This window comes from Armigeres subalbatus, chromosome 1, assembly GCF_024139115.2.
Source record: "Armigeres subalbatus isolate Guangzhou_Male chromosome 1, GZ_Asu_2, whole genome shotgun sequence".
In the NCBI taxonomy this organism is placed as follows: domain Eukaryota; kingdom Metazoa; phylum Arthropoda; class Insecta; order Diptera; family Culicidae; genus Armigeres; species Armigeres subalbatus.
The window spans coordinates 107,809,618-107,826,662 of NC_085139.1; the positions used below are offsets into that span (position 1 = coordinate 107,809,618).

Below are 17,045 nucleotides of genomic sequence, written 5' to 3' on the forward strand. Positions count from 1 at the left end.
ATAACAATAATGTATGAAATCTAAGACCTTCTGTCTAATTGCATTTAAAAATAATGGTTCATTTCCCTTACTGCAAATCTCTTTATTATAGTATCCATATTCTTTTAAGTACTCACCTCTACTGTTGCTAACATCCATGCTACCTCACACGTTACGATGCGCGTTAGCGTCGCAGTCAATTATAAAATACAGCATAGAACCAAATAATTTGGAAATCACTATCTCAGATTAGAGAATACCCTTCAGGTCACCCTAGTTTCTTTTCTAATAACTCTGAGATGAATTAACCTCGGACAGAAAATCTCACTAATAAAGACATAATAGGTAATACATACTAATTTTTCTTGCTTTAGTTAAAACCAGAGTTCTCTTTTACTGTCATACCGATAACAACAGGTTTATTTAGAAAATATCTGATCGTTCGGCACTCATCGGATGGATAATTAATTTTACAAATCATTACAAAACATATAGAAATATTTAGAATAAAATATATATAGAATAACATGTAATAATTAAAATTATTAACTAGTAAAATAATACTTAAACCCGTACTAAATATACGATGGTTCGTCAATCTAGACAATCTGTTCGGCCGATCATCTGCGAAAAATAATAGATCGTGTAAATCCATCAAACCAGAACACCGTGCTTCTTCTCTAGTCACAACGCTGGATTTCTTTTGTGTCCTACTGAAATTTAGCGTACTGATGTGCTAATGATTTCGTTTACATTTTTTTATATTCCTGTAAGACTATTGTGGCGCTCTCAGGTCAAAATACATCAAATTACAGGAAACACTTTTTAAATTAATGTACATCAATAGGATAAATACTTACGGTTTTTGTTGCAGTAGTTAAATATTTGTATGCATGGGAGAAGAACTGCTACTGTTTTAATGCTTAACACGTGCGTATTGTTCTAAATGCACTAATTCTGCTGTTTATAGTACGAAAGGGGCCTAGTGCTCATCCGCTGGTTCTTGTTTTACTTCCACTACAGGGTCTTCTGTGAATTGAGAAAACAAATTGTCAATATATTGTTAAATGCTCACCATAATTGGTCTATACCTTCGCCATTCGCAACCGAAGTTGGTTCGTTAACAGTTGCGGCCTCATCCTCAGCCACTGGTTCAGAGCTCTCTTCATCGTTTGACAGCCGTAGTTTCTTACTGCTGGGGGCATCAGCTTCGTCTTCCTCTTCTTCTTGCTCTTGCTCTTCCTCATCCTCGTCGCCTTCTTTTTCGGGTTCGTCTGTCTTCACGGCGTTCTGGCAATCGTGCGTGTGTTCATTGGATCGCATCAACAGTCCGTTCCGATGCAGCAACATGGCCACTTTGCAGCCGGCGGTTCGACAACGATAATATCGCGCCCGATCCCGCCTAGTGTGACCGGCCACAAACATGGCACCCTTGTGAATGAGATACATTCCCCGTTTCTTTCCCTTGACGTCGATCAGCTCATAGTCGTAGGAACCTTCGTCATCGACGAACGGTGTTTGCGTCTGATCTGCGCTGGCTGAAGTTTCAGCCACTTCTTCCAAGTCGGCGGAATCGTCGTACGATTCCTGGGACATTTCGGTGATAGTGAAGGACATCGATGTGGAGTCATCCATGTTGACGTACGGTGGATGTGAATGGCCTTCATCATTGGATTTTATCAGTGTTCCATCGATGAGTTTGTACAATCCTCCCCGACATTTCATTGGAAGCCTTCGACTACAGCGCCAATGTTCCGAGCCATCCCGCCGCGTTAGGTAGTATATGTAACGATAGCCATCATGAATAATCGGTTTCCCAATATAAGGGTTGGGTCTGACTGCTGTGCCGGCTCTTACATAGGACGGGTCCGATGTAGAGGAAAATTTTGAATCTACTTCAGTCACATTCGGACTTGAGATCTTACGCTTGTTTTCATAATCGGACAACTTTCGTTTCGCTGGGTTTTCTAACGTTTCCATTCGATCATGGTTGTGCTCTGGCCCTTTGACAGTTTGCCCATCGGGCATTCGGTACATCGAAGCATTGCAAGTTTTTTCAATGCACTTCCAAAGGATAGCTCCATCGTCACGTTTGTTTGCGAAGTTGTAACGGTGCCCACCAAGCAGTAACATACGATTATTGGCTGTTTTGCCTTCGGCAATACCATTGCTGTGCTCTGCTTTGACTATGTTGTCTTTGGAATCATAACCCGGTTCAGGCTTTGTTTTGAACGGTGGGTTGTGGCTATGTTGCTTATCGCCCACTGGTGCTACCCGACCATTCGGTAGAAGCTCTATAGGAACATAGCAACGTCGGTTCATATTCGCAATATATGTGTGACAATACCAAATACCAGCTCCGTCGGTCTTCGATCGAGGAGTCGTGTATCGGTGACCACGATGCACCAGTATGTTGCTTCCATTTTTGTTCTGCACTATCTTGAATTCCTTTGATCCTCGTCCAACGGGTCGTAAAATCGACAGATCCGGCTTCAGGTGCGTGTGTATGGAATCGGCCAGATGCATAACCCGACCATTACTGAGCAGCATTAACGTCGCTGGACAGGATTCACTCGTTTTGCAGCGATAGAATACGCAGCCATCGTGCTGTTTGTGTTCGAAATCGTACACATAGTCCTCGAAAACGATGAAATTTCTTTGGGCGGAGCTCTTCACGAATGTGTACCTGAGAGAGAAAAAACGCAATCATTGTAAGATAGGTAACACCGAAAAAATCAATTAATACATACCTCTTAGATCCTAGAATGGCTTCCTCCCCTTCTTCGGTGTCGTCCTCGGATTCTTCGTTGAACGTCAGTGCTGGGAGCTGAGACGCCGGAACATTGGGCTTAATCGTATACGAAAGTTCCCTGGCGATAACCGCCGGTTTGGGCACTACTTGCTTCTGGGTGACAGTGACCGAAATCGGTTGCATCATAGGTGCATCCGCGCCACCCTCCGGATTCGGCGGATGGGTGTGACCCACACCCATGGGGTCCGTAACTCGACCGTTCGTGTGCAACCGCAGCATAGCCGCACATTTTTTCATCTTCTTTCGAGTGCAAACAAGTGATACAATGCCATTGGCCAAGCGATTCTTTGCCCAGTACCGGTACCCCTGGTAGATCAACGATTCACCGCGAGATGTTTTCGCGATTTTGAAATTGTTATCACCCGCTTGAGGGATAACCAGTGGAGCATACTGTTCGATTACCTCATTTTCCGTTTGTGTTTTCACCGGTTCCTGTTTCACTTGTACCGGAGCTACCAGATCATTAACTTCCTCCTTCGGACTAGGATCATGATTATGACTTTGATCTCCAGCACGCACCAGCTTGCCATTCGTTAGAAGCAAAATGCCCATTGTGCACTGACGCTTTTTAACCTCGGCACAGCGGTAGTAAATACTACCATCCTTGCGTACCCAGGTGTACCAATAGCGATAGCCACGACACACGAGTACCTTGTTGGAACCTTCTTCCACAAATTTGAAGTCCGTGATACCTTCATCTTCCGGAATGGTTCGCTTGTCGTTGGCATTGAAACTCGCCTTTGAAGATGACGGTCCAGCATTAGGTTCCGCAGTTGCGTTAGCATTGACTGCTTTCCGAACTTGACTGGGCGGCGGATGGTTGTGGACAATTGCCGATTCGTTTGCAGCATTCTTCAGCACCCCGTTGGCGAACAAATAGACACCTGCCGAGCAGTGGTTACTTCTGGCCCAAACGCACCGCCAGTGCGTCGTTCCATCGTTTCTTTGGTAATTAAGTCGGAACCGATGATTCTCGTGAATGAGAATATCGTTACCGACGCGGTTCTTTACAATTTTGTAATTCTTAACTGGTTTCACTTCGGCCGCCGGAGGGTTGAATTCCGTTTTCATCGAGTGCGAATGATCCTGCTCTCCGGTGCTAAGCAAGCGTCCATCCGGCCGAAGTCGTACATAAGCGTAACATTTGTAGCGTTTTCTGTGGGCACAGCGCCACACTGCCGAGCCATCGCTCCGATTGTAGGACAGATAGTACCGTCGATCCTTGTAGATGAGGGTGTTTTGGTCCTTGCGATTCTTAGCGATAACGTAGTCACCGTGATCGATGTAGCGTTCCTCGTCGTTTTCGGCCAGTTGTACTTCCTCTATGGGGGAGGGTTGCGCCGATGATCGTGATGCGGTGTCTTGGAGTCCCAGTGAGGATGATTGTTTGTGCTGAAAGAATGAATTGAAAATAATTAATTATATTAAACTATGAGATTCTGTAATTTCAATTCAGTACATTCAATAATCTTGAGCAGCGAATGCAGAAATCGCTCTCAATTGGTAATTATAGATGTCAAAAGCTATGATGAAACGCTTCGTTCCTACTCATTTGCCTTTTTTCACACGGTTGTGTATAACATAAACATCAAAGAATCCGTTCATTATTTTAGTGATGAAATTTGTGTTCAACTTCTTCTTATTTAAAAAGCACGCATTTGCCCGGAATAAGCCAAGAGAGTAGATGACCCCTTCTTTAAAATTACGTATTTGCCCGGAATAAGGCAAAAGAGTAGATGACCCTTATTTAAAAGTATGCATTTGCCTGGAATAAGGCAAATGAGTAGATGACTCCTTCTTTAAAAGTATACTTTTGCCCGGAATGAAGCAAAAGAGTAGATGGCTCCTTCTTTAAAAGTATGCATTTGACTTGAATAAGGCAAAAGAGTAGACGACTCCTACTTTAAAAGTACGCATTTTTCCTGGAACAAGGCAAAAGAGTAAATCAAGACAAAATTTTCAAAACGACTTATCTGCGTTTGTAAACAAAGGTTCAAACGACGATTTGACGAATCTAAAGCCCTCCCACGCAAACCAATACCATCAATAGGTAGGTGAAGGTTTTCGCTACCTGCTGACGAAGTTGATTTGCGTGGGAGAGCTATCAGATTCGTCAAATCTTTGTTTGAATATTTGTTTACAAAAGCAGATAAGTCGCTTTGAAAATTCTGTCTTGAAATGACTCATTTTTTAAATGCACGCATTTGCCCGGGACGAAGCAAGAGTAGATGACTCCTTCTTTAAAAGTACGCATTTGCCCGGAATGCTGCTGCTGGCAGAAGTATCAGTCAGCAGCCTGCCGTCGAGTAGAAAGGGAACATTAGTATTTTTTTGTTCTTCGTGAGGGGGTTCCCTTCTTCTGCCCAACAGGTGATGGGCCCAGGAACGATTCCCGTTCTCCATCTTAGTGGGATGTTATTGCCGTCAACGTTATCGCAGTGGGATCATGGATCAGCCGCATAAGCCGCGTGGTGCAGTGGAATCATGGATCAGCCACGTAAGTTTTGGGTAGCGCCGGACGGAATTCATCAGGAGGTTGGAACGTTCGGTAGGATGCTGGGTGGTCAGCAGGAGTCCAAGAGGAGCGTCGGAACATTCAGGAGCTGGTCAACAGGGTGCTGTGCAAACTTTGAATAGAGGCCATTTGTACGGGCAACGGATTGGGCCAGGAGGAATTGTTCGGCAAGGAGGAGCTTAGGAGCTTAATTTGCAGTAGCGACGCGTGCACACTAAGGAGGAGTGTTGGAATATCAGGTAGTGTGCGACGCTTCGCTGTAGATCGAAGATGGTAAGGAAGCAGGCGCCAGTTGGTTGTAGTTGCTCTTGGGTAGATTAAGGAATATTGTTATGGATTTATTGTATATACCTATTGCTGAATAAAGAGAACTGCAGCTGCTGGCCGAAGTATCAGTCAGTAGCCTGCCGTCGAGTAGAAAGGGAACTCTAGTATTTTTTGTTCTTCGTGAGAGGATTTCCTTCTTCTGTCCAACAATTCCTCCATTCGAAGCACGCATTTGAAAAAAAAATGAAAACATCACATTTTTCAGCAATAAGGCAAATTAGCAACTTATTTCTTCATTTAAATCCATTTAAATTTAAATTTACCCGAAAAAGTAAATCCCTCCTTAAAACACGCATATGCCCAGAATAAGGCAATAATACAGATGTAAATTGAGCTTCTTCCTAGAATTTTTATGGCTATTCAACTCGTTATGCCAAATGGCATTATGCCAAACGGACTTATGCCAAATGGCATTATGTCATTTGGGGTAGCCCCTATTGAGATATTTCATTGAAAAGATGGTTTATCTTCTCGGCATCACCGACCCGTAGGCTAGAGTTTCACTACCGGAGCGTGCAGTAGACTCCTTAACACCTATGGCCGAACGGTGCCTCTCTAACTTGATTCGATCAAATGGCTTTGTCATAATATCTGCCTTTATGCGCTCCGTTGGCATGGAGCGGAGTTCGATGATTTTCTGCTGCCGATGGTCCTTGTTGTTCGTGTCAATGTGTTTGCCGTCTTTCAACACGCTCTGACTCGACAATTTTTATGCACAATGGTACCTGGTACCTGGTCCTCTTTGCTTCAGTCCACTCTCGATTGGTTGGCTTGGTGACCTTTCTTCCAAGCAGTGAAACAGCCACGCAAATGTCCGGCCGTGTGTTCACCGCGACGTAGAGCAAACTTCCTATCAAGCTGCGGCACGAAGCGTTTGTTGGTAGTTCGTTCTCCTCCTTTTGCTTGAGGTACGCGGGGTCGAGTGGTACTTTCGAAGGATTTGCGTCCAAATCGACGTGTTAACTTCTCGAAGTATTAAGAAAATTATTTTGAGCTTTTTATTTTTATTTTCTCGATGTAGCTGGTTTGGTCAATGGTGTAATGATCGCCAGCCTTCTCAACTCGCAATCCCAGAAACTGTTTAAGCTCACCGAGACAGGAAAGCTTAAATTTTCCCTGAAGGTGACGACGAATTTCATCGAACTCGGCTTCTGAGTTACACACGACGAGCAAATCATCGACGTACATTAGGATGTAGCTCTGCTTCCCATTGTAATTTCGGATGTACAAGCAAGTGTCACTATCTGCTGGCTTGAAACCCATGGACTTCAGCACTCCATCGATCGTTCTGTTCCAAGCTGATAACTTGAGCCCATCAATGTAGCGCTTGAGGCGGCATACCGTACCATCGGTTCGATCGAAACCGGGCAGTTGGTTCACGTAAACCTCTTCTTCTAGGTCGGCATACAGGTAGGCACTCCTTATATCCAGATGCTTAACTAGTTTTTGTTGATGGCTGGCCAAAACGAGGATGGTCCGAAGGGTCGTTTGGCGAACGACAGGGGCGAAGACCTCGTCATAGTCTTGACCGAATTTTTGGGAAAATCCCTGCGCGACAAGTCTCGCTTTGTGCCGCACCACCTGTCCGGTCTCGTCTTCCTTCTTTTTATAGGTCCATTTGCAGCCTACCGGTTTGCGCCCAGGAGGTAAGGTGACGAGCTCCCAGGTACCGGTTTCTTGAAGAGCTTCAATCTCCTCCTGCATTGCTGCCTGCCAAACCGCCGCTTCGGTACCATCGATCGCTTCGGAATAGGATTGCGGTTTATCTGCGGCATGTTTTGTTACGCTGACGTCACGAACCGCTGTGGTGGAATGCCCTTTGTTGGACGCGCAGAACGTCTCGGTTCACCACGATGCAATGACTCCGTGTCGCTGAATCCTTCAAATTGACTCTCTGTTTGATCCGAATCGTCATCCGCTGTGTCGTAGCTTTCAGCATCTTCCGTAACGAATTGAGCTTCGGGCAACGCTTCAAGTTGGGCCACTAGTCATTTTGACGTAGGTCACTTAAGAAACCGGTTTTCATATGTGACCTACGTCAAAATGAACTTCTTCGCCTTCCTTTGCTCTGCTAGAGTTCTTAACAACGTCGGTTGGATTTCTCTCCTCGTCTTCCTCGATGAATTTGGCGTCCCGACTAATGTAGACTTTTCGAGTGGTTTTGTCTAAAAAGGGATAAGCTTTATGCTCAGAAGAGTAGCCCACGAATGTCAGCTTTTGTGCTTTCTTGCAGCCAAAAATTTTGAAGTGAAACCTTTGGTTTCACGCCGGTCCAAAGCTCAAATGGTGTGAGGTCGAGGGACTTGGTTGGCAAAATGTTCTGGAGATAAACAGCCGTGTTTAGAGCTTCTGCCCAGAAGCGTTGTTCCAACTGTGCATCAAAAAGCATGCACCGCACCATTTCGATGAGCGACCGGTTTTTTCGCTCCGCCACACCATTTTGTTGTGGGCTAACCGGCAGTGAACTGAGCCGATATTCCCTCTCGCCTATAGAATGCTCGTAATTGCTTACCGCTGTACTCGCCACCCTGGTCCGTTTCTTACACAGGTGCATGAAGTAAGTTTTTTCCGTTGAAATACTCAGACCGATACGTTCACTCCATTTCTCAAGTAACTTTGCAGCTTTTTGAAGATTTCTTCTAACAGTTTAAGGGTTTGAGCCGGACGCAACTAAGATGACATCGTCGGCGTACACAAACATTTCCGCTCCTTGAAGTACGTATTCGAAGATTGACTCCATTAACACAAGAAAAAGGGTTACGGATAGTATGGATCCCTGCGGAACTCCTTTCTGTTGTACACGTTTTGATGAAAGCTTGTCGCCTACTGCTACCCGGAAACAACGATCAGTCAGGAAGTTCTGAACATATTTCAACATTCTTCCTTAAAACCCCCAAAACCCCAAATTGTAATATGAGTTGATTTTCTTCCTAGTTTACCGGATGATCTAGGTATGCTGATCTCCGCTGCTTCGATTAATTTTTGGGTGAATTCTTTTACTGTTAGCGTCCTGTATCTCGGTATACTTTCTAGGATTGCATCCTCAAACTCGCTCCAATTAGCGTTTTCGTGTAACCACTTTATTCGTCGGCGTATTGGTGATGTCATCGGACCAGTTCTCAACAGTACAGGGTAATGATTACTCGTTCTGGTGTCGTCGTCTACTTTCCATTGATATTTACCAGCAATTTATGGTGATGCGATGGACAGATCTAGTGCCGATGTTGTTCCGGTACGAGGGTCTAATCTGGTGTGTTCCCCTGTATTTAATAGCACAAGTTCGTTGTTCGTTATAAATTCCTCTAAAATAGCTCCGTTTGAGTCTCGTTTAGCGCTCCCCCACATTGGACTGTGACAGTTGAAGTCTCCTGCTAATACGAATGGAGTTGGTATCTCACTCAGCAATTTCCCTAGTTCTTCTCTCAAGGTTTGAGGTGGCGTATGACACGGAATGTACACGCTAGCGTAGGTGGCTGAAATAGGGTATACGACTTGTACCGCTACTATTTGCAGTGGTGTTTGTCGAAAACCACTGTAGCTTGCTTTTGTACGAGAGACGGGACAGAAAGCAGGTTCATCGATAGACTAGGGACGTAAAGTGCGTTGCTTAAGTTCATTTCACGACGATGTCCAAGCTCGTCGACGCAACATCCTTCACCGCTTGTTTTCCATCCGCCAGGTTGACAAATTCGACATAACTTTCTCTTATCTTCCAGAAGAACTTTTGTTCCGCTACGGCACGCCGTTTTTATTTACAAGGGAGAATGCTTTTCCACACTAACCCAGCACACGTGCATTGTAGTTGCCAAACTGTGTACTGGAGTGTCGGACTCGACGAACGGTATGCTGTGTCGCACCGGAATCGACCACCCACGGCTTGCCAGCTACCGTTACTCCTCCCGCGGTAAACGCGAACGAAACTGTTTCCTTTTTCCTATTGGGTTTTTCTTGTTTAGGTTCCTTTTCCGAATCACGGGCGAATTTCCGGCATTCCTTTTGTGTATGCTCCGGTTTTCTGCAAAAATAACAATCGACGGGCCTTTTTTTCTTCTTATTATTGTGACAGGATCGCAGTGCCGAGTTTGATCCAGCACCTTGCCGTTTTGCTGAATCGTCCATAAGCTTCCTTTTGACTAGCTCTAATGTTAGGTCGTCGTCCGATCGGCTTTCAAGGGCAGATGTGAGGGTGTCATACGAGGAGGGAAGGCTTCTCAAAATCATCCCGACAGTGAGATTCTCTTCGAGTTCCTGCCCCGCATTTGCCAAACGAGAGAACAATTCTTCCATTTCGAATAAGTGCTCCGCCATGTCATCGCCGTTGGCGAAGCGCTTGTCGCAAATCTGTTTTAAAAGTGACACTTTTGAAGTTAAGCTCGTCTTCTGGTGATGATTTTGCAGCGCCGCCCAGGCTTCATTGGCTGTATTGGAGGCACGACTCAGACCGTGCTGATTGTCCTCGTTCAGTAATCCGATCGTGGCTCTTGCCTTCGCATCACCTTTGTCCCACTCGTCGTTTTCTTCTTCTTTTGGCTTCACACCATGGTGGCCTGGTAAACCAATTGAACTCAACTTCCGGAGAATTTGGAGACCCTAGAACATCTGCATTGGATTTATTTGAATGGTAAAGCATTCACAATGGCTCTAAGGGCTAAGAACACGCTGGGTTGCGTGTCGGTATGATGCCAGGCGTAATTGTCCGGGTAGACCAATTGAACTCAACTTCCGAACAATTTAAAGATCCTAGAACAGCGGTTCTTAACATTTTTCTTTAGAGGTACCCCTTCGAACTTTTGCATTTACTGAGGTACCCACTATTTTTCCGCTGTTAATAAAGCCTCTTGAAAGAAAAATTCTAAGCCTCTTGTAAGGAGACTTTCAAGCCTCCTTAAAAGTGGCTTCCGAGTGCATCAAAAAAGGCTTCTGGCATCTTTAAAGGTGGCTCCCAAGCCTCTTGAAAGGAGGCTCCCAAGCCTAAAGGAGGGTCCCAAGCCTCTTGAAAGGAGGGTCCCAAGCCTCTTGAAAGGAGGCTCCCAAGCCTCTTGAAAGGAGGTTCCCAAGCCTCTTGAAAGGAGGCTCCCAAGCCTCTTGAAAGGAGGCTCCCAAGCCTCTTGAAAGGAGGCTCCCAAGCCTCTTGAAAGGAGGCTCCCAAGCCTCTTGAAAGGAGGCTCCCAAGCCTCTTGAAAGGAGGCTCCCAAGCCTCTTGAAAGGAGGCTCCCAAGCCTCTTGAAAGGAGGCTCCCAAGCCTCTTGAAAGGAGGCTCCCAAGCCTCTTGAAAGGAGGCTCCCAAGCCTCTTGAAAGGAGGCTCCCAAGCCTCTTGAAAGGAGGCTCCCAAGCCTCTTGAAAGGAGGCTCCCAAGCCTCTTGAAAGGAGGCTCCCAAGCCTCTTGAAGGAGGCTTCCGAGCCTCTTGAAAGGAGGCTCCCAAGCCCTCTTGAAAGGAGGCTCCCAAGCCCTCTTGAAAGGAGGCTCCCAAGCCCTCTTGAAAGGAGGCTCCCAAGCCCTCTTGAAAGGAGGCTCCCAAGCCTCTTGAAAGGAGGCTCCCAAGCCTCTTGAAAGGAGGCTCCCAAGCCTCTTGAAAGGAGGCTCCCAAGCCTCTTGAAAGGAGGCTCCCAAGCCTCTTGAAAGGAGGCTCCCAAGCCTCTTGAAAGGAGGCTCCCAAGCCTCTTGAAAGGAGGCTCCCAAGCCTCTTGAAAGGAGGCTCCCAAGCCTCTTGAAAGGAGGCTCCCAAGCCTCTTGAAAGGAGGCTCCCAAGCCTCTTGAAAGGAGGCTCCCAAGCCTCTTGAAAGGAGGCTCCCAAGCCTCTTGAAAGGAGGCTCCCAAGCCTCTTGAAAGGAGGCTCCCAAGCCTCTTGAAAGGAGGCTCCCAAGCCTCTTGAAAGGAGGCTCCCAAGCCTCTTGAAAGGAGGCTCCCAAGCCTCTTGAAAGGAGGCTCCCAAGCCTCTTGAAAGGAGGCTCCCAAGCCTCTTGAAAGGAGGCTCCCAAGCCTCTTGAAAGGAGGCTCCCAAGCCTCTTGAAAGGAGGCTCCCAAGCCTCTTGAAAGGAGGCTCCCAAGCCTCTTGAAAGGAGGCTCCCAAGCCTCTTGAAAGGAGGCTCCCAAGCCTCTTGAAAGGAGGCTCCCAAGCCTCTTGAAAGGAGGCTCCCAAGCCTCTTGAAAGGAGCCAAGCCTCTTGAAAGGAGGCTCCCAAGCCTCTTGAAAGGAGGCTCCCAAGCCTCTTGAAAGGAGGCTCCCAAGCCTCTTGAAAGGAGGCTCCCAAGCCTCTTGAAAGGAGGCCCCCAAGCCTCTTGAAAGGAGGCTCCCAAGCCTCTTGAAAGGAGGCTCCCAAGCCTCTTGAAAGGAGGCTCCCAAGCCTCTTGAAAGGAGGCTCCCAAGCCTCTTGAAAGGAGGCTCCCAAGCCTCTTGAAAGGAGGCTCCCAAGCCTCTTGAAAGGAGGCTCCCAAGCCTCTTGAAAGGAGGCTCCCAAGCCTCTTGAAAGGAGGCTCCCAAGCCTCTTGAAAGGAGGCTCCCAAGCCTCTTGAAAGGAGGCTCCAAGCCTCTTGAAAGGAGGCTCCCAAGCCTCTTGAAAGGAGGCTCCCAAGCCTCTTGAAAGGAGGCTCCCAAGCCTCTTGAAAGGAGGCTCCCAAGCCTCTTGAAAGGAGGCTCCCAAGCCTCTTGAAAGGAGGCTCCAAGCCTCTTGAAAGGAGGCTCCCAAGCCTCTTGAAAGGAGGCTCCCAAGCCTCTTGAAAGGAGGCTCCCAAGCCTCTTGAAAGGAGGCTCCCAAGCCTCTTGAAAGGAGGCTCCCAAGCCTCTTGAAAGGAGGCTCCCAAGCCTCTTGAAAGGAGGCTCCCAAGCCTCTTGAAAGGAGGCTCCCAAGCCTCTTGGGCCCAAGCCTCTTGAAAGGAGGCTCCCAAGCCTCTTGAAAGGAGGCTCCCAAGCCTCTTGAAAGGAGGCTCCCAAGCCTCTTGAAAGGAGGCTCCCAAGCCTCTTGAAAGGAGGCTCCCAAGCCTCTTGAAAGGAGGCTCCCAAGCCTCTTGAAAGGAGGCTCCCAAGCCTCTTGAAAGGAGGCTCCCAAGCCTCTTGAAAGGAGGCTCCCAAGCCTCTTGAAAGGAGGCTCCCAAGCCTCTTGAAAGGAGGCTCCCAAGCCTCTTGAAAGGAGGCTCCCAAGCCTCTTGAAAGGAGGCTCCCAAGCCTCTTGAAAGGAGGCTCCCAAGCCTCTTGAAAGGAGGCTCCCAAGCCTCTTGAAAGGAGGCTCCCAAGCCTCTTGAAAGGAGGCTCCCAAGCCTCTTGAAAGGAGGCTCCCAAGCCTCTTGAAAGGAGGCTCCCAAGCCTCTTGAAAGGAGGCTCCCAAGCCTCTTGAAAGGAGGCTCCCAAGCCTCTGGAAAGGAGGCTCCCAAGCCTCTTGAAAGGAGGCTCCCAAGCCTCTTGAAAGGAGGCTCCCAAGCCTCTTGAAAGGAGGCTCCCAAGCCTCTTGAAAGGAGGCTCCCAAGCCTCTTGAAAGGAGGCTCCCAAGCCTCTTGAAAGGAGGCTCCCAAGCCTCTTGAATGGAGGCTCCCAAGCCTCTTGAAAGGAGGCTCCCAAGGCCTCTTGAAAGGAGGCTCCCAAGGCCTCTTGAAAGGAGGCTCCCCAGGCCTCTGGAAAGGCGGCTCCCAAGGCCTCTTGAAAGGAGGCTCCCAAGGCCTCTTGAAAGGAGGCTCCCAAGCCTCTTGAAAGGAGGCTCCCGAGCCTCTTGAAAAGAGGCTCCCGAGCCTCTTGAAGGAGGCTCCCGAGCCTCTTGAAAGGAGGCTCCCGAGCCTCTTGAAAGGAGGCTCCCGAGCCTCTTGAAAGGAGGCTCCCGAGCCTCTTGGAAGGGGGCCCCCAAGCCTCTTGAAAGGAGGCTCCCGAGCCTCTTGAAAGGAGGCTCCCAAGCCTCTTGAAAGGAGGCTCCCAAGGCCTCTTGAAAGGAGGCTCCCAAGCCTCTTGAAAGGAGGCTCCCAGAAGCCTCTTGAAAGGAGGCTCCCAAGCCTCTTGAAAGGAGGCTCCCAAGCCTCTTGAAAGGAGGCTCCCAAGCCTCTTGAAAGGAGGCTCCCAAGCCTCTTGAAAGGAGGCTCCCAAGCCTCTTGAAAGGAGGCTCCCAAGCCTCTTGAAAGGAGGCTCCCAAGCCTCTTGAAAGGAGGCTCCCAACCCTCTTGAAAGGAGGCTCCAAGCCTCTTAAACGGTGGCTCCCTAGCCTCTTGAAAGGAGGCTCCCAAGCCTCTTGAAAGGAGGCTGCAAGCCTCTTGAAAGGAGGCTACCAAGCCTCTTGAAAGGAGGCTACCAAGCCTCTTGAAAGGAGGCTACCAAGCCTCTTGAAAGGAGGCTACCAAGCCTCTTGAAAGGAGGCTACCAAGCCTCTTGAAAGGAGGCTACCAAGCCTCTTGAAAGGAGGCTACCAAGCCTCTTGAAAGGAGGCTACCAAGCCTCTTGAAAGGAGGCTACCAAGCCTCTTGAAAGGAGGCTCCCAAGCCTCTTGAAAGGAGACTCCAAAGTCTTTTGAAAGAAGGCTGTGCCGAAAAGAAGCGATTTTCAAAAAAAAAAGCGCCCCGATGGTGAAGCATTTCTTATGGGAGGTCAACAATAGGCGACAAAATTAGCCGTTCAATATTTGGCGGTTTCCCCTAGTTATGTATAATACTGAAACATTAATTTTCCCAGAAAAAAAAAATAAAATTGAAATATCAACTGCTCAAAATTAAACAATAAAATCAAAATTAGACCGGATGCAAAACTTACCGCTGCTGCGAATTGTGATGGTGGTAGGGGCTTGGCATCCTCCCCGCTCTTGTGATTATGCTCTTTGCCATTTGTAGATGTCACTATCACACCGTTATCGCGACAGAACAGTGCCGCCCGACAGGAACGATTCTTGAAGTGGACGCATCGCCAATACTCGCGCCCATTCTTCTTACGGACGATCAACCGATAGAAGTATTTCTTATGCTCGACCACGTTCCGTCCATAGTTTACTTCCGCCGGAGTGGTATTCTGGCCAGCTTTCGGAAGTGAACTGGAGCCTGGCTCTGGTTTTATAGATGTGGATGACGGAGGTCGACTTCCGCCACCGGGGATAATGTTCAGATAATCGTACAAGGGATTTACCCGCGTTGGAACGACAGATTCCAGTTTCTTGGTGGATTCCCAGTTCGGGTCGTGATTATGACCCGCGTTGTTATTACCCTGTACGATACGATCGTCCGGCATGAGGAATATGATAGCACGGCAACTGCTGTTTGACCGACACTTCCAAGAAGAGCTACCGTCCTGGTTTCGATTGCGGATAGAATAGCGGAAGCCTTGGTAGAGCAGGGTCATCTGACCTCTTTGGTTTTTGAATAGACGATAGCTACGGCCTTTACCATCAGTGGACGACGGCGTTGATGTTTTAGCTGCGACCATGGAGGAAGACACTTGTGGCACAGGTTGACCCGACGCCGTATGGTTGTGCTCTGATTCACTCAACATTTTCAGTTGCCCAGATGGGAGCATTTTAACAGCCACTCGGCAGCTGTCCACGTTACAGATCCAGATGATACAACCATCTGGAAGCTCTTTGATCTTACGATAGTGGAAACCTTCCCACTCGAGTGAGTCTCCGTTGCGTTTATAGCCGGATGGTTTACTGGGCTCACTGATAACTGGCGTCACCGGTTGCGGCGGTGGTGGCGGTGGTTTGGGAACACGTTCTATTTCCGGCGGCAAATCCACCAATGGGTGATGGTTATGCTTAATGGCATTCTCCTCCGGTGTACCATCGGCATGGATTACCACACCAGCCATGCAAGTGTTTCCACTCATCGAGCACCGCCAAGATGTAGTGCCGTCAGGTTTTTCATAACGTTTGGACATACGATTGCCTTTGTGAATTAGGCATTCGTTGTTGCTCTTGTTGACACTGTAGTAGTAGTCCGGGTGCTTCACGGGAGGTGCTGGCGCCGGAGGTTCTTCCGGCTCGTCCTGAATTTCGTCGGCTGTCAGATCTGCAAAGAAAGGCAATATACATTATGTTTATTTCAATCGGCTTTTTTCGTTTTATGAATAAATGTCTTACCAACGTCAGAGCTTATCTCATACGATACATTCTGATTATAAGAAGTTTCACCTGTCTCACCATCATCGCGATCGGTTTTGTTGTGGTTGTGTCCGGCATTGATCACCTCGACGCGGCCATCCGTCGTCAAATTGACCGATGCCTTGCAGGTCTTTTTGTTCATCTGACACGCCCACAGAATGGAACCGTCAACCCGGTCCCGTATCTTGCAGTACCGATATCCTCGGTGGACCAAACTGTCTGTGTTGCGTCGGTTCTTGATGATCCTAAAGTCGGGTGTCTTTCCATTTGGTGGTCGGGGATAAGGACGATCCGTTGAGCTGTTAAACCAAACGGAAGATTCATTATCCTGTTCGGTTTGTTCGTTGTCGCCCTCATTAGCACCACCCATCCAGGTGACGTCGCCTCCTCCAAGAACCGAGAACAGTGAGTGCATCTCATTGCCACCATCATCCTGCTCACTGATATCGATTACATCTGTTTGCGTTTTGTCCTGTTCTTCCGCGTCCTGCTCATAATCTGCTGGTTTCACATTTTCGCTCGGTTTGTGTGAATGTTCTGCGTTCTCTACCATAGCCAAAGTATCGTTGGGAAACAGAATAACGCCGGCCTTGCAGCCCCTCTGAGATGCTGAGCAACGCCACAGTGAAGTGCCGTCAACACGCTCACATTTCTTCGTATAGCGATAACCCGCGTGGATCATACTAATACCGTTCTTACTATTTTTAACGTAATACCATTGACTGCTGCCGAATACCTCCGGATCAATTGGGTACGTAATTTCCTGTCCAGGAATATCGCTTTCTTCGTCATCATCCACTGTATCCATGTCGTTTGGACGTTCGTGGTTATGGTCAAACTCGGTCGCTTTGGCTATGGTTCCGTCAGGGAACAAATCAACTGCCGCACGGCAGGTCTTCTTATTCATTTTACAGAGCCACTTGATGGAACCATCCTGTCGAACACGTACCTTACAGTAACGGTATCCGTCATGAACTAAAGCTTCGAAGCCTTTCCGGTTTTTCACGATGCGATATCCGCCAGCCATTTGTTGCTCGGCGGTGAAATTCGGACACTGTGGCACCTGCGGCAGCAGAGACAACGACAGTTTCGGTTGACTTCTGGTGGATGTGAGCAATGGATCGTCGAGAACCTCTACCTCCTCGTCACAGTACTCGACCTCCACTGGCGCTTCGGTCTGTTCGTGGTCGTGCTCATGCTCGGCCCCCATTCGATGGATGTAGGCTTCCGCATTGAGCACCACCTTCACGCGGCACATGCCACTTCGGTACGAGCAGCGCCAAATGATTGAACCATCCACTCGGGACCATTCTTTGCTGAAACGGTGGCCTTCGAAGACGAGCGCGTCATTTC

The 17,045-nt window shown here is 48.1% G+C and overlaps 1 protein-coding gene across 4 annotated transcripts in view; it reads right to left on the reverse strand.

Annotated features, from left to right (window-relative positions):
- Positions 1-365: 365 nt before the first annotated feature.
- Positions 366-17,045, reverse strand: part of LOC134204595 (uncharacterized) — a 74,956-nt gene continuing 58,276 nt past the window's right edge. For 2 of the 4 annotated variants that reach the window (XM_062679403.1, XM_062679400.1), the window contains 5 exons: positions 15,672-17,045; positions 14,357-15,600; positions 2,730-4,183; positions 1,071-2,665; positions 366-1,008 (listed from right to left, as the gene is read on the reverse strand). In XM_062679403.1, coding sequence (XP_062535387.1) covers positions 962-1,008; positions 1,071-2,665; positions 2,730-4,183; positions 14,357-15,600; positions 15,672-17,045 — 5,714 coding nt within the window. In that variant the 3' untranslated portion in view covers positions 366-961. The remainder of the gene's footprint in view (positions 1,009-1,070; positions 2,666-2,729; positions 4,184-14,356; positions 15,601-15,671) is intronic. The other 2 variants (XR_009977905.1, XR_009977901.1) reach the window with 2 other exon arrangements.